This window comes from Volvox carteri, assembly GCF_000143455.1.
Source record: "Volvox carteri f. nagariensis unplaced genomic scaffold VOLCAscaffold_23, whole genome shotgun sequence".
NCBI classification, from domain to species: domain Eukaryota; kingdom Viridiplantae; phylum Chlorophyta; class Chlorophyceae; order Chlamydomonadales; family Volvocaceae; genus Volvox; species Volvox carteri.
In genome coordinates this window covers 1,485,210-1,503,615 of record NW_003307566.1, presented here as the reverse complement: position 1 = coordinate 1,503,615, position 18,406 = coordinate 1,485,210, and the positions used below count along the sequence as shown (strand labels likewise).

At 57.8% G+C, this 18,406-nt stretch overlaps 3 protein-coding genes across 3 annotated transcripts in view; 1 reads left to right on the top strand and 2 right to left on the bottom strand.

The window, feature by feature from the left end:
• Positions 1-2,886, bottom strand: part of rpt4 (26S proteasome regulatory complex) — an 8,341-nt gene extending 5,455 nt beyond the window's left edge. Inside the window, exons 1-4 of the mRNA XM_002951328.1 lie at positions 2,415-2,886; positions 1,809-1,945; positions 1,108-1,294; positions 413-474 (exon numbers count right to left, since the gene is read on the bottom strand). Coding sequence (XP_002951374.1) covers positions 413-474; positions 1,108-1,294; positions 1,809-1,945; positions 2,415-2,628 — 600 coding nt within the window. The 5' untranslated portion in view covers positions 2,629-2,886. The remainder of the gene's footprint in view (positions 1-412; positions 475-1,107; positions 1,295-1,808; positions 1,946-2,414) is intronic.
• Positions 2,887-3,177: 291 nt separating this feature from the next.
• On the bottom strand, positions 3,178-9,250 carry VOLCADRAFT_105104 (uncharacterized protein; the record flags this gene model as incomplete). Its single annotated transcript, XM_002951327.1, has 11 exons — positions 3,178-3,565; positions 4,043-4,400; positions 4,847-5,115; positions 5,638-5,785; positions 6,293-6,346; positions 6,954-7,030; positions 7,242-7,354; positions 7,704-7,780; positions 7,937-8,025; positions 8,758-8,821; positions 9,173-9,250. 11 exons carry the CDS (start codon positions 9,248-9,250, stop codon positions 3,480-3,482), a joined length of 1,413 nt encoding a protein of 470 aa, XP_002951373.1. The 3' UTR covers positions 3,178-3,479.
• A 492-nt stretch (positions 9,251-9,742) lies between these two features.
• On the top strand, positions 9,743-17,862 carry VOLCADRAFT_91985 (uncharacterized protein; the record flags this gene model as incomplete). Its single annotated transcript, XM_002951416.1, has 11 exons — positions 9,743-9,779; positions 10,662-10,798; positions 11,547-11,586; positions 12,105-12,139; positions 12,566-12,647; positions 12,880-14,393; positions 14,761-14,791; positions 15,183-15,631; positions 16,600-16,812; positions 17,221-17,343; positions 17,671-17,862. 11 exons carry the CDS (start codon positions 9,743-9,745, stop codon positions 17,860-17,862), a joined length of 2,853 nt encoding a protein of 950 aa, XP_002951462.1.
• Positions 17,863-18,406: the final 544 nt, after the last annotated feature.

Sequence of the window (18,406 nt, the reverse complement as noted above, 5' to 3'; positions counted from 1 at the left end):
TGAGGTGTGTGTATGTATGTATGTGTATGTATGTGTGTGTATGTGTGTGGTAAAGGGGGGGGTCATACCCTGAGGGTGGTAGGTGGTAATCACCGTGAGGTTCTGTCCTGGGGTGGTGGGGCAACGTGATGAGGTCACGGGGGAGGGTAAGTGGGGCGGCGGAGGGGGCAGCGGCGGAGGGGGCGGCTTCGGAGGGGGCTTCGGAGGGGGCAGCGGCGGAGGGGGCGGCTTCGGAGGGGGCGGCTTCGGAGGGCGGATTCCTAAGCAAAAATGCGGGAGTGAAAGGTCGAGTGCGGGCGGACGCATTGTCCGGACAGTGAGTAGTTCTGCTCCTTTTAATAATCATACACAAAAGTATACATACAAACAGATATACGACTGAACGCCTGTCCGTACACACGACCACACTCACTTTGAGGAAGTTCGCATCGATGTTTGAAGCGATGGCGCGAGCCAGTAGCGTCTTGCCGGTACCTGTGCATGCATGTATGTAAGTGCGCGTGTATGTATGTAAGTACGTAAGTATATACGCAAGCACGCAAGTAATATGTATGTATACCCGGGCGGGATGACAGAACAGAACAGAACACGACAGACAGACAGACAGACAGGGAAGCGGAGCAAAGAGGTGAATTGGGGAAGGGGGCAACAAAGCAACACGCGAAAGCGAGCCGTGTGATTCAGTCAGTCAGATGAACGCCGACTGCGCGCACAGTTTCAAGACAAAGCTGCGCGCTGTGTGCTGTGAGGTGGGGAAAAACGCCGGCCTGCCCCGGTGAAAACCCGCCACCCACTCACCGACCACCCCCCTCCCCAACTCAAGGCTAAACCGCACGAATCAAGCTCACCCAAGCATCCCCCTTATTATTATATATCCTTTTATATTATTATTATATATTTTTATACATCATTATTATTATAATATTATCCCACACCTCAGTCATATCTTAGACCCGTCCTCCCGCCCGCCTCCAATAACCCCCCTCCCACATCTCCCCACCAATCGGCTCCCCTCATCCTCTCCCTCTCGCCCCCCATATGGGCCATCCTGTGCCTCCGGGGCCCCGCCTCCCCCCCCACTCGGGTGCGGGGGAATCCTGTTCTCACCGGGGGGTCCGTACAGCAGCACGCCCTTGGGCGGCTTTATCCCCACCCTCAGGAACAGCTCCGGGTTCATGAGCGGCAGCTCTACGGACTCGCGCAGCTCCCGGATCTGCTCCGACAGCCCCCCGATGGACGAGTAGTCCACCTTGCCGGGGTCCTCCTGGAGCATGTTGAACACAACAGGGTCCACCTGCACACACAGATATACATACGTACATGCATACATACATACATAGATGAACACATACATAGATACATACATGCATGCATGCACATACATAAAATGCACATACATAAAATGCACATACATACATGCACATTTACACACACCGGGAGGCGACGCGATGGGAGGAGAGGGAATCATATGCAAAAAGTGAGGGAGCGAGGGAGGGAAGAAGCACGCATGTTTTATTGTCGAACGGATCTCCCCCTTCCTCCCTCCCTCTTAACACCAAACAAAGCAAACACCATTCGACCTGCCAGCTCATCCCCCGTTTTCCTCCTCCCCTTGACATACATACATACACACATACACATGCACGGCCCTTCCCCACGCGCCCACGCGTACTGAGGACGTACTCGTCCCTGGAAACCCTCCTGACGTCTGAAAACCCCTTCCCCCTTTCCCCCCTATCCGCACACACCCCAGGCGAGAGTCCCGAACTCTCACACACACCCCTTCCCCCCTCTCCATTCCCCCGCACCTCCCGTGGAAGCATCCTCATGATGGTGAGTGTGGTCATGTCCAGCGACACGCGGGTACCGCTCACCAGCTTGGTCTTGTCCACCTTGGTGCGCACACCCACCACGTAGCGGGGACCACTGCTGGCCTTGACAATGTCTGGGTGAGGGAACAGCGGTAAGTTGGACGGGTAATCAGTTGGGTTGGCAATTTGAGGCAATCAGGTGGTAATGGTGGTGAGGTAGTGTGCTTCTTGGTTACGTTAATGGTGATGATAAATGCATGAGGCAGCAAACGGTCAACACTGCCGACACAACCGGAGAACCAGCAGGGAGGTGGTGGCGGGGGAATGGATTACATCCAAGGATGCGCGGGTAGCACGGGAGAAGATTATGGCGAGAGGGGGATATGAAAGGGAATGGAGAGATGGAGAGAGTGAGCGGCAGGTGCGCAGAATAGCCGTTGGCGCAACACCGCAGCGGCGAGGTCTTCCTCCTCAGGGGAAAGGGACGTATCAGGGGGAAGATGCGTTAATAGTAATGGGAGGTGAGGGAAGGGATGTGATCAACGGATTCAATACGAGACGGACGGCGCTGAGAGCGGGTTGACGATTCGCCCGGGAACTTACAGCGCTCGGCATCGAGCTGGCGGAGCACCTCGCCGATGATTTGCCCAACACTTTGCAGCGCTTTGAGGTCATCCTCCGTCTTCTCGTACTCTTTCTTAAGCTCCTTGACCGACTCACGCAAAGCTCGGACCTTTGTATCGATCTCCTTATGCTTGAGCAGCTTTTTGCGGTAATCTGCAACTGCAGCTTCCCGCTTCTCCGCCTCAGAAGCCATGGCGGTCAACTAAAGCGGGAGCAGAGTTTTTGCGAGTGCCCTTCTATCCAAGTGTACGCGAAATTTAAGCAAGGGTGTCCGAAAGCGTAATAGATACACAAGGTCAAAATCCTACACTTAACTTAATGCTACTGATCCAACAAATGAAAAAATGGGCAAGATAAGACACGCAGATGGGAACCGATCTGTGTGGGTAAGGAAGCAGCCCTAGCACTTCCAAGCTACAATTGGCGTATGTACTAAGATGATACGTCTAACAGCTTTTGCTAGCTTAGGCACGTCAGCGCAGGCCTAAGCTCTTTCTTTTCTATGTCGTGCAGCATTACCTCATATCGAGACTCGGAGGCTGTGAGACTCGCCATTCCTCATCATGTGCGATCAACCATCAATGTATGATAATTGCTTGTAAATACAGTTATTCCTGCTTGGCCCCTTACCTACTCTATGCTCACCTTTTTATCAGTCAACCGCCACACTTCGCTTGGCATGAATCCATTCTTTGCGCCTGCCATCAGCTGTGCTCAAAGCACCATAAAGGGCCACAATTTTCATCAAAGTGGTTACAGTTCAGACTCCGTGCCCTTGCTTCCGAACCTAAGGGAACGCCATCCCGCGGCGCTGACAACTCCAGCACCACCATAATTGCGCGCGCACCGAAAGACAAAAGCTCTGGTAGTCACCCACCAAGCAGAGAGCGGCTCTGCACGATGCCCTACATACGAACTTTCCCCTTTTGGCCGACCGCAAAGAACAAAACATAACGCCCATTCACCGTATACGGTTTCTTTCCTTACGCATGCACGCACGCACGCACATGCGCACGCACGCATCAGCGTAGAGAACGGGAGCTACTACCGCTCACCGTTCAACAGAGCACAGACGCACTTCCGCACCAGAATACCCACCACGACCTTGTGTTCTGCACCACACACACGACCTGGAACCAGTCAGCGAACCCGGTCAGACAAGGTGCGACACTGTAAATCGTCGTCCAGTCTAACAGTTTGAGACACACACACACACACACATACACACACACATCGCACATGCCCGTTTCGGCCCGGTTTCAGATCGCACACACGCACACGATCATATATACATTCAGACACTCACGCGTGGGTTCACCCGCAAGCTCATCTAGCTGCTGTCCAGTCCCGCTTCTCGCGACTCCGTGCGCACACACTCCCCCACACGCACTAACGACATACATACGACACACCACACAGACACACCACACAAACGCAGAGCAGACATACATACACAGTTGGACATCCCCCCCTCTCTCTCTCTCCCTCTCACAGTCCCGCCAACACGCCACCAACACCCCCCTCATTCTCGTAAAGCCGCAACTGGCAGTCCGTCCCACCACTCACCAGACCCCGTACCGCAGCCTCCCCGCCAGCCGCCGACCCACCCATCCAGCTCACACACAAAACCCTGCAGTCAGTGTGCCCCCTCAAACTCCCCAACGGCACCTGCGTCCTAAGATCCCACAACTTCACCGCCCCATCGTAGCCGGCGGTAGCCAAGTGGTGCTGACTAGATGGGCACCAGGCCACGGCCGAAACCCAGTTGCCATGTGACCCATGGGTCGTGACGGCCATGGTTTCGGAGCCAGGCCGTCCGCGGGTATCCCACAACCTTACGGCGCGGTCAGAGCAGCCGAAGGCGACGAGGTGGGGGGATGACCCGTGGGTCGCCAGACAGAGGACCGTCTTAGAGCCGTTGTAGGTGTCCACTGCGACGCCGGCGGCCACATCCCAACGCCGTACCTGCACCAGCCGTACACCTCTTCGTCAATGACAATGTACTACTATGTTACGGATAGCTGCAGTTACACAAACAACATCTCTTTTAAATATGACGGCGAAATTAATGGTGATGTTAATATATAATACTACGTAAAAGGGAGGCTTTGTTAGCCTTGGTTACCCCCTTTTACCTACCATATTGGTTACGCGATTTTGGTAGTTAAAACTACATCCCCAGAAACCACCCCCCAAAAGGAGTGATTTGGGGGGTGATCACGAAGGATTATCTTAGTAGTTTAACTACAATGATATCCGGCGGAAGGCCGGTGATGGTAATGATGATGATGAGAATCATGAGAATGATGGGAACCTACCACCTACCGAACATATCCCTCCCTCCCGACACGTAGGACTGCCTACCAGCCTAGCCCTACCGTATGCGGTCGCACATTTAACCGTTAACTCACCGAATGGTCCCAACCGCCGCTGTACAACGACTCCTCCAACGGCCAACTAACTGCCGACACGCAGTGCAGGTGGCCCAGCAGCTCCGTACTCGCCTCCGTCACCGTAAGGCCCCCGCTGCCCCCCGCTGCAGCGGCGGCAGCAGTTAAGACGTTGCCCGCATGGCCGTTGGCGGCGGCGTTGACACGGCGCTTCTTCTTGGACCCGTCAGCCGCGTCCGCGGCACCGGCCTCCGCTGCCGCCGCCGCCGCCGCCGCTGCCACCGATCGCCCTGGCGCCGCCAGATCAGCAGTACGGGTGACGTAAAAATCAGTTAGGCTGGACTGAATTCAGTTGGGCAGTTAGTTATAATGTGGGAGCCAGTCCATCAACCATGCGAGAGGGGATATGTGTACCACGTTGGTTAACGGTTAGGAGAGAGCGTTCATGCCTAGCTTCCTGCCTTTCCGTCTGTCTGTCTGTATGTCCGTCCGTCTGTCACTCACAAACACCTCCCCTCCCCTCCCCACTTCTTGGCGTTCCTTGACACTCCTCCCGCAGTGCACCTTTCCCCTTCGTGCCCTTCGTGCCACACACACCCCCGCGGCGTCCCACTCCTCCCCCCGCCCCGCCGTGCACACTTTGGATATCGCCATTCCTTTTTCCGTGCACTTTGCATGTGATCTCCCCCGACCCCCATTCACATACACATCACCGTTTTCTCCTCTCGCAGCTCTCCCAATTCACTGCACAGTAGTAAGCGCAGGCAAAAACACACACGCGCACCCCACACACGCCGCACACGCGCGCGTACCTGACTCCCATACCATCAGCTTTCCGTCCCACCCGCAGCTGACAAAGCGGCGACCACTGGGGCTAGCCGCCACGTGCTCCACCCCGTCATGGTGGCCGCGGTACTTGGCGAGCAGCTGGCACTGGGGGGATGCGCCGCCGGCGCCGTCCTGTTGCGACCCATGGGTCAGTGTGGTGATGTAACGTTCGCGTTAGTCTGGTGGTATGACTAGCGGTAGGGGTTCGGAACATCTGCGCGAGGTGCCTCTGTCGTACTTTCTCGCGCACGTGTTCCCGTATCTCCCCCACCCGGACGAATCCCCTTCAGGCGCCTTCTTCCCCACTGCCTTAAGGTCTGGTGGCAGCGCCCGCCTTCGGGTGGTGACGGTGATGGTGACAGTGACGGTGATGGTGACGGTGATGGGTGATTGTGATGGTGGGTGCTACATCTCTCACGGGGGCTCAGCGTGCAGCTGATATCCCCTCCGTTACCCCCTTGCAGAACCCCCTTGCTCTCCCCCCATAAACACACAGCCACAGCCACACAGCCATACAGCGGGGCCATCATCTTCTATCACCACACCACGCCACCAACCTAATTGACCGTTTGTGTATGTGTAGGTGTGTTTTACCACCGGAGCCCCGCTTCCATCGCCCCCTGCTCCCCCCCAACCTACCACACGCCACATCTTGATCGTACGGTCCTTGCCTGACGTCAGCAATAAATCACCCTGCAGGGGGGAAGGGATTGAGTACGACACGTGGGTATTTGCGGGGTGAGGGGGTGAGTTGGGGGGCAATAGTTCCCGGGTTAGGTGTATGTGGACCCACAGGTCGTGTGGCTCGGTGCATGTACGGTGCATGGTCTGACTATAACGAACTGGTGGTTGGCGAGTGGTGGTGGTGGTGGTTGTCAAAGGGAAGGTCCCTTTCTTGCGGTGCGAAGACCTTCCGCGCAGATATGGCCACTTCACATACAAATGTGCGTCCCAGTTACATACAAAAACCCTAAGTAGTTTACAGGAGCACATACAGACATACAAATGTAAACAGACGCAATTAAGTGGCGCTGTATCCACGTAACGCTCCCAAGCATCAGCCCCTTCCCCTCTACTCTCACGCACACACACGCACACACACGCGCACACACACCTGCGACGACGCATATACACACACGCATACACGTGCCTGAAAAGGCTTCGGGGCCGCTGTCCGGAAATAGTCCCGCATTTCCCCTCCTTGTCCCTTCCCCCCCTCCCCGGGCCATCGGCTTTTACGTTACACACCCGTACACATACATACATACACACACGCAACCCCCCATCCGCCCATTCCCACCTGGGATTGCGGCAGGAAGCGCACACAGTTGACGCCCCCCTCATGCGCCGAAACCGTTGCCGTACACTGCAAATCGCCTGCATGCGTTTGGGTGTGTGTGGGTGTGTATAGGCACGCGTGGGTACGTGGGGGTTCTTAGGGTGCTAGGTGCAGGGATGTAAAACCCGCCCTTCCCTCCCCCCTAACCCTCCCTCCCCTACCCCTCCCTCCCCTCTTCCTCCCTTCCCCTCCCTCCTTCCCCTCCCTCCTTCCCCTCCCTCCCCTCCCTCCCTTCCCCAAGCAACGCACCGCTCCACAACCTGAGCAGTCCATCATAGCTGCCCGAGGCAATGGGTCCGGAAGAGGAGGAGGGGGAGGCGGACAGGGAGGAGGCCGCCCGGGTCGCGTCTACGGAGCTCACCCTGGGGGGGGGGGCCGGGGGGCGGGGGTTTGGTGGGTTTGGTGGGGGCGGGTTGGTGGTGTTGGTGGGGGTGAAGTTGGAGCGATGGGGCCGAGGTTGGAGTCGGTGGGAGCGGTCGGGCCGGAGGTGGCGGGGCTCTTAGCGAAACTAGGTATGCATGTGTGTATGGGATGGGATGGGGTGGGGTGGGGGATGAGTCGTGGTATGTGCGGTGTGTGGTAGTGGAAGTGGTGGCGGTGGTGGTGGTGGTGGCTCAAATCCGACTAGGGGTCGCTAATGACACGTCACCCTAACTCCCGGCCCCCGCCAGCCACACTAACTACCCCTCCCCCCTCCCCCAGCGCACCCACCAGTCATCCAGGGGTTTGGAGCTCTTCTGTTGGGGGGGAACCACAGCGGGTACGTACTCCACTTCCAACGTGCTTTCCTGCAGGGTTACAGACAGACAGACAGACGTACAGACAGACAGACAGATATGTAGGTGAACAGGGTAACAGACAGGCGAAACCGGATCTCCAATATAGCTTCCAATCTCGCGAGACCTCCCTTCACAACCCTGACGCGCCCAGGCCCTATGCCGTACCGCGGAGAGGCTGTGGCTGAGCAGGTGTTGCTCTAAGGACTTGCGGATTAGCTCGCCATCAGCCAGGAAGTCAAACGGACGCGGGGGGTCTGGATGCGGCGGGGGGAAGGTGGGGGGTGGGGGTTTGCAGTGGTGTGGGAAGCGGGGGGTGAAATGGAACGGGGGGAAGGGGGAATCAAATTCAAATTCAAAGTCAAGCAAGCGGGGTGTAAGACGAACCACTAGTGCGTGAAGCAAGCGGGGGGTGGGGGAGAACACAAGCGGGGGTTAGGGAGACAAAAAACCCAAACACCCGTGAGGCACGACTGAACGCGGCGGCGCCCGTGGGGTGGCATCGCCGCTGGAAGCCGTGATGGAGAATCGTGGAGGACATACATACATACAGAAACGTGCACACACGCACAAAAACACAGAAATAAACAGTACAAGCTGCAGCAGCTCCCCCAGGGAAAGAGGGAGGCAGCAAAAAGGATAAGATGGGTGATAAGAGGGACTTAGGTTAGCTGATGCCGATTTCCGCCCCAATCGGCGGGGGCCCCCCCCACATACACACGCATACGCATACGCATACACCCACTCACACACCCCTCAAGGTGATAGGGAAGATGGGGTGTGGCATTATCCCACATTATCCCCCCCTTTCAGATCTGTGACCTCCAGTTGTCCTGTAACAGATTGATAAGCATGTATCTCAGTTCTTTTCCGCACTCGCAATCCATCCATAGCGATTTACAGTATTGGGCAGGTGGTCGGGAGTCTCCGTACAGGTGTACGGATAGGGAACTAAGCAGTACGGATGTGTAGCAGCGGAGGTGTCTCACCCAGAGCGAGCAAATGGTTGATAATCTGGGAGAGACCATAGCGCTTCAAGCTGGCCGGGACGGCCTGCGTGCGCCGCGAAGGCGCGGCAACGAGGGAAATTGTGGTTGGACTGGGCCGGGGGAGAAAGGGGGAAAAAGGAGATGTGGAAGGGGGGGCATAAAAAGCCCAGCAGGATCAAGCAAGGCATAGGGAGGTACGAGCTGGATGTATGGCGATGTGGGTCCAAGCGGTTTCGGAGCTCCATAGTGTTGCGGCGGCTACGGAGCGGTCAAGGTGTGGTTAGGGTCAGCAACTCGATCTGTTAGATGATAAGAATTGTGTTGGAATGGCTATATGTGATGAGAGTGTTGGGGAAAGAAGATAAATGAGCAGGCGTCCGGGCGATGGTAGCGTTCCCGCGCCGTCGCTGCTTACCACCGGCGTCTCTGGGACTTTGAGGTGCGCCGGAAGCTTTGTTATGAACTTGACTAGGACCTGTGTCTCTTCGGCCATTATTCGGTGTCTATGCTCAACGAACGATGGGTGCCTGCGACGAACTCAGCTACCGCGTTCGCTCTCAAGAAGGTGTGTTATTACGGGTTTAGGTCAAAAAACCGCTCCAGTTATAGGTAGGAATTCTGTACTATTTCGTAGGGCTAATCGTGGGGTATGCGCAAGTCCGTGTTACACGTAGGGCCCCCATTTGTAATGCGTCCACGGAGTATCATGGCTCTGGTTACACAGTAGCTTATGTAAGCTTTGCAACGTGTTCGAGAGTTCCTTTGAATTATACCATGTAAGAAAAGACATTCGAATACTGCCACGCCGGCAACGCCGTGACATCGTTATAATTCGGGGTTCAGCGCTGGTTATGGACGGAGTATTGCGAGGCTGTGACTTGTTAACCTATGTCAGGAGGATTGAGCTAGACTCAGTAATTGCACAAAGGAAGAAACGACCCTATCTCGAACTGTTTGTGGCGAGCCGGAAGGCAGCTAGCCTGCGATGGGCGCGTGGGCTTTCCAGGGCGTCCTGAACGTCGGTGAGGCGCAATTTGAGCTGGCAGGGGTTTGGGAGACCGTGTGAGTGTCAACAATCGAAGTGGTCATCGTCAGGGTTACGCAAGCCTCCCCGAGGTTACCTGGATCCAACTCAACGGTATCTGCTCCTTGCACGCAGTAAAGACATTCCCGCGCCTCATATTAGCTTCTGCAGCAACCAAGCGCATATATGCAACACAGCATTCGATTCGCTCCGTTAGGTCCTATTTGTCCCTACTCTCTGCTTAACAGCTTTCCTAACCAATCAAGCATACTTCTACATACACAGCCCTGCTATCTATTTGCCGGGCCATCCAGCTGTCACAGATGCGGCCCAAAATCCGGTCCGAAATTCACTGCCATGCAATCCACACGCAGTCATATGCACATGCCGGTTTCAGCGGCCGCTCATTCTCCTCGATTGTCTGGCGCTCGCAACTACTTGTTGACTTAGATGCGACGGAGCGAAGCGGTCAGAGTCTCTAAGTCTGGTTCTGTGCGACTGTCGTACAACCGTAATTGAGTGGCGAGTATATCACGCTTCAGCTCCTTCGTTACAGGCATTCTGCCTTTCACCCAGTAGAGCTTCAGCTCGTAGCTGACAGTTTCTGCAGTGTAAGGGCCCTTGGCAGCTGGTCTCCCCGCTTCCCGTCTCTTACCATTCCAAGCACGGTCATCAAGCACGTCAAAGTCGGCCATGAGCCATGAAAATACGGTTTTAAGGGAGACAGGAGCACAGAACTCAACTTTTCCAAGACATCCACGTCCGCCATGACTCAACCTCCGCGTAATGCACACATCTCCTCCCCAGTCCTAAACCTCCCAACGCAACCCCACGCGCGCGCGAGCCCTCCCGCCCTCTCTCCTCTCCTTTCCGTCTTCAGGCGTCCAGATTGTATTGATCGTGTTCAGCGGCTGGTGCTTTGCCCGCTTCGGTCTGCTGACCGCGGATCAATTCATGGGCCAGATTAACGTGCTGCTGCTGAGGGTGGCCTTCCCCATGCTGAACATCTACCTGCTGGTAAGTCTGTATGATCTGGGGGGCTGGAGGGCTGCGGGAGTCTGGTTGGGAGCTTGAGAGAGAGGGGAGTTGCGGCGGCTGGCGGCTGACCGTATGATGAGGTGACTGGCGGGCTGGCGGAGGAAAAGCGCTCTTTCCACTGGTTTATCATTGGTCTCGCTTATACACTCACATATACACACTCACATATACACACTCATATACACACTCATATACACACTCACATATACACACTCACATATACACACTCACATATACACACTCACATATACACCCATGTGGGCGCCCTTCATGACTCCGTCGTCATCATGTTCATCTTCATCACCATCACCATCGCCGCGTCATCGCTGCCGTACTCTCCACACACGTCCACTCCTCCGCGTCCACGCCGGGGGGGAGTCGCGCTTCTTCAGGGGATCAAAGTGGACCTCCGTGATGCTGAGGCATGGAGGTACGGCATACCGGGAATGGTACGACGTACTCACTGTTTGATGCTGCTGTTGCCGTCCCGCAAGCAGCGCCCCTATCTTGCCTTCCCTGCCTCTGCCGCATTGACATAAATATAACTCAAATCCCAATTTGGATGTTGTGTTGATTAGTTTTTACTTTAGATTCTCAGTATCGTATGGGCCTGATGCTCATACACGTGCGTATGTGTGTATGTGCGTTCACATGAGCGTGCATGTGTCCATGTGCGTGTTTTTTGTTGAAATGGACGTGCGTGTGTGCCTGTATGTATGTCCCGCAGGTCTCTGGGGGCTTATGTGATGTGGGTCAGCTTGGTACAGGTACGGTAATGTGGTTCGGGGTTAGGGGAGGAAAGACGAACCACGAACGAGTGAAGGTGCTGCCAGGGCAAGAGTGTACCAGACGTAGAACTGACCAGTAGGCGTTCGGGGTTAGGGGAGGGGAAGGAGGATGGGGAGGGGGTTGCAGGGCAAGGGTTTGGGGTCGAGGGTTGTGTGGAGGGGCTTTCTGGATTCAGAACTTGTACGGGATTCGTTTGGATCTTGCCTGCGTCGATGTTCCTCGTTCTTTGGTCCTCCCCCTCTGTCGGACCGCACCATTTTTCTTCTGCGCTCCCGCTCGTGACCCTTTCTACGGTCCCTCGGTCCCTTCCCGATCCAACCTGCCTGGCTCGGCTATTGGACTATATGACTCTCCTGCTACTGCTGCTTTCATGGTGCCGCTACTGCTAGAGCTGCTGCTGCTGCTGCTAGTGTTGATACTGACGCTGATACTGATGCTGTTATTGCCCCCCAGATTGGCATTTTGTTGTACGTCTGGCTCTGTGCTGGTCGTACAGTGGGGGACGCGGGATTGCTGAACTTGGTCCTGACGGTGGGTCGGGGGAAAATGGGGGAGTGGGAGGATGGGGTTTTAGGAGTGCGGGAGGGGGGGGAGGTTAAGGGTTTTAGGGTTTTAGTAAGTTACAGGGGACGACAGGGGGGACGCCAAGGCACAGAGGAGGGAGCGGAGGTGGAGGGGAAGATAGGGGGATGAAACCCATGCTGCGCGAAATCGGATTGTGGCGTGTTGGTACGGAAGCCGCAGGTCTTCTTTGCTCGCCTACCTATCCTGCTGCTTCTTATAATGCTACTGCTCCTGTCGCTACTGCTAACGCCACAGCTGCTGTATTTGAATGTCTATTGTGTTTCGCTACTGCCGGCCATCTGCCTGTCTCCACCTTTCCGCCCTTTTCCCCCTCCCCCTTGCACGCACATACATACACACATACATATGCACGTACGCACACCTCCCGCGAAGGCCAACAACACCGTCATTGTGGGTCTGCCGGTGATGGAGGCCACATTCCCCCGCATGGGCGGCCGACTATCGCTGCTGACAGGTAGGGCAGGGGGGGAGACAGGGGAGTCGTACATTGATGCTGGAAGTAAAGGGTCAACTGTCGGCATGCAAAGCATCAACTGCCCGGACCGCAGGAGTTCACACACATCTAAATACATGCATACATACATACATTCACCCGTGTGTGTCCACTTGCCACACTTTCTCCTGCCTCCCCCCGCCCTTTTTCCTCCGAAACACACAAACATACATACACACACACCGCCCCGCAGCCTTCGTGCTGTTCCTGCAGGTCATACCCTTCAGCATAACCGCGTTCGAGGTGGAGAAGTGGATGGTGGAAGACCACCGCCGCCGCGCCGCCGCCGCCGATACGGTTTCGGAGCCGCCGTCCACTCCGGACCGTGAGCTATCGGGTCGATGGGTGGCCGAGGAGCCCCGCTGTGGCGACGGCGGCGGCGGCGGCGGTGCTATGGAGGCCTACAACGACGGCGGCGGCGGCGAAAGTGGCAGTAGCAGCGGGGCGGAGCCGCCGACGCCGCGGGCCGCCGACGCCGCTGCCGCCGCTGGCAGAGGCCCCGGCGGCCGCGCGCGCCACCGACGAGACAGCAGCAAAAGCAGCGGCGCCGGTGGTAGCACGGCAGGCAGCATCGTCAGCGGCGGCGGTGGCGGGCACGCGACACGGTTGCTCCGTGGCCGTCTGGGTCGCCGCCGCGTCGGCAGCGGTGTCGTGGTCGGAACCATTGGGCACGGCTGGGCCCCGGGTTCAACACCGCTAGACACCCCAACGCCAAGTCGGGAGGCAAGCACGCGACGGCGGGCCGACGCAGGCGGCAGGCAGCCGGCGGCGCCGCCGCCGCTGGCGGCGGTGCTGATGCCGACCCCTGGGCCAGTGTCGCTGGCGAGCTTGGACCGTGCCGCCAGCGCGCCTTGCCCCAGTGGTATTGGAGGTGGCGGCGGTGGCGGCACCGTCGCCGCCAGCGGCGTCAACACTGGACTCCTAGGGGGCACGCGCAAGGAGTACGGGAAGTCCCCTATGGACTCGGCTTGCTCGGCCGCCGCCGCCGCCGCCGTTGATGTTTCGGCTATAACACACGCGAAGCACTTGGACATCGGGGCTCCATCGATTATCATCTCCCCGTCTGCCGACAGTGGCGCTGTCGACAGTCCTGCGATGACTTCTGCCTCCCCATTCGTCTGCCGTACTCACCGCGCCGCTGCCGCCGCCGCCGCCGCCACCGAATCATCTGCCTCCTTGATGGAGACGCCGTCCCCGGCGCCGCCGCCACCGCCGCCGCCCCCGTCGGCGTTTATTTCCGGTCCTTTGTGCACATCAGTGACGACATCGCCATTAGTGGCTTTTCCGTCAACATCCACCGCCGCTATGACTGGCCCAGCCACCGCCGCCGCCGCCGCCATTGCCGTCCCAATCGCCGGCGACAGTAGTCGGTCGCGGCGGTGCCGCGCCGCCGCCGGGCTCCTGCCCGACGGTCGTGCTTCAGCAGATTATTGTTGCGGGTCGGCTGCGACGGCGCCAACGATTGGGGGTTTTGGAGCTCTCGACGGACGACCCACGGGTCATGGGCCTGCTGCCGTGCCTAAAAACGTTGTCGGTGCTTCGGCGGCCATCCAGCGGCAGTCGCTGCCGGCGCACTGGCCGCCGGCGTCGGATCTCGACGGCGCCGCGCCACCGCCGCTGGCCCCGCCGGCGGAGCCGTCGCCGCCGCTGTCGAATCGGCTGTTGAGCCCGGTGGCAGTGGCTTGCCCAGATTTGCCTGTACCGCAGGTACGGCAAATGGATCCGGGCCTGACCCGAATCAATTGACTGTCACTCACCTTAACTAAAGGCGAGTCTATTGTTTGTTGTCGGGAGAACTCTCTCCCCCTTTCCCACACGCACCTCCGAACCCCCTGCTCAGCTCCTCTACAGTCCATGTAATATTCCTTGCTTCATGATAACCCCCATCCCTCCCTTTCTTTTTTCCCTTTCCCTCCTGCTGCTGCTGCGGCATTACTGCTGGTACTGCTACTGCTTCCACTGCCGCTACTGCCGCTACTACGGCGCACGACACACGGCGCCGTGGCCCCCTGTGAAATGCGCTTTGGTTTCGGTTGCGTCGTCCTGTCCGTCTGTCGATATATCTGTCTGTAAGGCCATCAGTCTTGCGAGGATGACGAGCTCAGGTGGGGTCCAGCAGGGGGGGAAAAGGGGGGAAGGGGGCACAGGTATGAAATTGAAAGAGGACATGCAAGCAAAGGGCGGGGCATGAAGTTGTACGGCTATGTACGGGTAATCCATCCCACACATCAAAATGTGTTTGTGTACGTGATTGCGTGTTGTGTGTATAGAGAAGCTGGGGAAATAGTAGGTACGACACCTTCGTGCAGCTTTTCCGCGCTCGCTCACTCCGTCTCGTCCTATCATGTGTTACAACTACTACTGCCAACTGCCAACTTGTGCCAACTGCCAACAGTTTGCCCCAAACTCCCGATGGGGGCAGGCGTTTACTCCCGTCTCCTCTCCCCTCCCCTCCTCCCTAAATACACACACGCGCGCGACCACACGTTGCCGCAGCTCTCACGGTTGTGGCACGGCCTGACGCGCGCGCCAGTCTCAACGGCAGTAAGCCATGTCGTACAACGTACGACAACGTGGTCCTCGTCGGTAACGGTGGCGGCGCCGCCAATGGCTGCGAGGATGGCAGTACGAGACCGTCCGCTGGGCGCGTTCCCCCGGTGGCGGCGGCGGCGCCGTCGTCGTCGGCGACTGTGTCCATGTCTTTAGCACGGCCCGTATCGGCGGCGGCGCCGGCAGGACCAGGGCCGCTGCCGCCGCCGGCAGCTGAGGATGCAGCCGCGGCGGCGGCGCCGCCGCCGCCGCTCCCGGGTCGCGCACTCGTGCGTGCTGCCGCCGGCAGCATGACCCGCCGGCACGGGGGCATCATCCCCGCGCTGGGTCGCTGGTGCAAGATGCGACTGGCGTCGTACAGTCGGGCATGGTCCATTACCTGGGTCATCCTCAAGGTACGGCAGAGTACGACAAAGTATTCGACTAACGTCCCAACCCCGCGACACCCTTCCCCCCCTCTGCTCTCGTTGCCGGGGCCGTCGTCAGCTGACCCTTTGCGCCTCCGCGCCATTCCACATGAATCCGAAACGTCTGGCAAAGATGCTGGAACGTATATGTTCCCACCGCAACTCCATATCATTCCCTTTGGTCGCTAGCTTCCTTTATCACTTGCTTTTCCTGAAGTGTGTGCGAGTTAGGATGGTGCGTATAGGCGATCTGCCAGCCCTTGCGCCCTCGGCTCGTATTAGGGTGGTTCGCAGGTACGGGGAACGCACCCCCACGACCACGACCACGTAAAACACACACACACACACCTTTTACATCACCGCACATAGAGATACATACACATATACACACAACCCACTACCACCACCAACACCAACACCAGGAAAAAAACAGTCCACGAGTCCCACTTCCCCCTGGTTCCCCCCCCCCGGGGTAATGTCGGTAACGCATTGATGGGGCTTTACTTCCGGAACCACGGGTCGGTGACCTCCACTGCGCTGCACTCCAGCAGCAGCAGCAGCAGCAGCACAGTTTCTGACCTCCTGGGACATTCCCCCACCGGCAGCAGCAGTTCACTTCTCGCCCACTTTCTGGCGCATATATGATGTCCCCCTCCCTCCCCCCCTCCGGATGGGGTTCGTGGTTCCTGGTTCTTCTTTCCTCCCTGGGTGGTTTTCCTGCTCTTTTTCCGCACTTTATTCTTGGCGGCTAGGTAGGTAGTTTTCCGCTATCGTAATGACTACTGCTAACATCATCGCGACTGGACTTCTTCTTCACGAGCCCCGACTGGTTAGGTATGCCGCCTTTACTTGTGGCGCATCAGTCGTTCCTTGGCATCAGCTTCACTCGTCACGTGGTTCGTCTTCCCCTCCCCCCCGTCTCCCCCCCGTCTCCCCCTGGCCACCCCGCCGTCCAGAACCCCCTCCTCTGGTCCCTCCTAGTCGCCCTCCTCATCAACCTATCCGGACTTCGCTCCGTGCTGTGGCCGGGAAGCCCCCACTACCGCCCGGAGCTAGGCTGGGTGGCGGGGGCGCTGTCCTGGACGTCGGGGATTACCGTGCCGGTCAGCCTGTTCAGTAACGGGGTGTGGCTGTACGGCAAGACATTTGGACGAGCAACGTTGATGCAGGTGCGTGTGTTCGTGTATGTATGTATGTATGTGTTTAGATATGGGGTAGCGAAAAGGGATAGCCGGGTCGTACACAGATATACGCGCACGTATGTACACACACACACACTCTCTCGCGCGCGCGCACCGCTTCTCTCTCCGCCCATTCCCGCTCCTGCCATTCGCCTGGCGGGGCTCGTAGCTGTCCTCCCCCACTCCCCGGTGTCATCAACACGTCCAAACAAATGTGCCCTCCCCCTCCCCTCCCCTCCCCGTCCCTTCCCCCCGGGGCCCTCTTCCTTGACTTGACAGGTGATTTTCTCCACCGCCCCCCTCCACTACCCGTCTTTGGTATCTGCTCCATTCGCCAATGGTTCGTCTCTTCCCCCTACCCTCTGCCTCGTCATCTCCACTCCACCCACTGCGCAGGCTGGAGGCCTCCTGCTGGTGAAGCTGGTGGTGTTGGGCCCTATGCAGCTCGCATGTGCCGCGGCGTGTGGTATGGAGGCGGCCGCCGCTATGAGCCTGCTGCTGCTGGCGTTATGTCCCGTGGTAGGCGAGAACGTTATGTACGGCAAAACACACACGTCCATTCCTACACAAACACCTCTCACCTTTCCTGCCCCGCCACCGGTACCCGAAAAGACCCGCACTGGTCATCATGCATCCGCTTTCACGTTCAGCTCGACTCGCAGCCGTTTCAAGCACCAACTACCAACTGTCAACCATCTGGTTATTATTACTTGGTCCATTCAGTTAATAACTACTTCAACCCCCAACTTCCTGAACTCCGTTATGTCTCCGTTTGATCCACTTGTATGACGCAACGCACACCTCACCCACTACCCACGCCACGTCATGCACCCGTACGTCACACAGGCGAGTACGTCATTCGTCATCGCCTCGCAGTACGGCCATGGTGCTGACGTGGTGACGGCAATTACGATGCTGGGGATAGCGCTGCTGGTGCCGGTGGTGCTGGTTGCGTTGGCCTTACCACGGACTTTCGGGCTGTACGACTATCAGGTCACGACGGCTGTTGCGGTTGCCGCCGCCGCGTCGTCGGCGTGAGTGTGTTTTTGGTGTGGATGTGGCTTAGGTACACACCTAAGCCACAACCAGTGGTTGTGTTTTGGGGTTGTCGGGTACCTTGGCGGATGTCCGCAGGTCTCAGGGGAGGGAGGGAGCTGGGCCTTTAGGCGGTCTTCTGGACGGTGTTGGAACGGAGGATTGGGGAGGGAGAGAGAACGGAGGGGGGGAGAGGAGGGGGGAGAGGGAGAGGAGGGAGAGAGAGGGAGAGGAGGAGGGGAGAGGGAGAGGAGGGAGGGGGAGAGCTGTGACGATCTCCAAGGCGGTTGCCGGGGGGTTAAGAAGTGGGGAGGAAAGAGTGTGGCGAGTTGCGGTCCGACAGCAGGTTGGGGATTTTCTCCCGTTTGCGCGCGTTTGGTGTTAGTTAACGATAACGGTTTCGATAACGAAGTGATCTGATTGTGGTGATTTCGTGGTTTCTTTTTCTCTTTTGGGCCTTCATGATGGTGGCGATTGTGGTTGTGATTGTGGTGGCGATGGTCATGGTGATGATGGTGGTGGTGGTGGTGGTGGTGGTGGTGGTGGT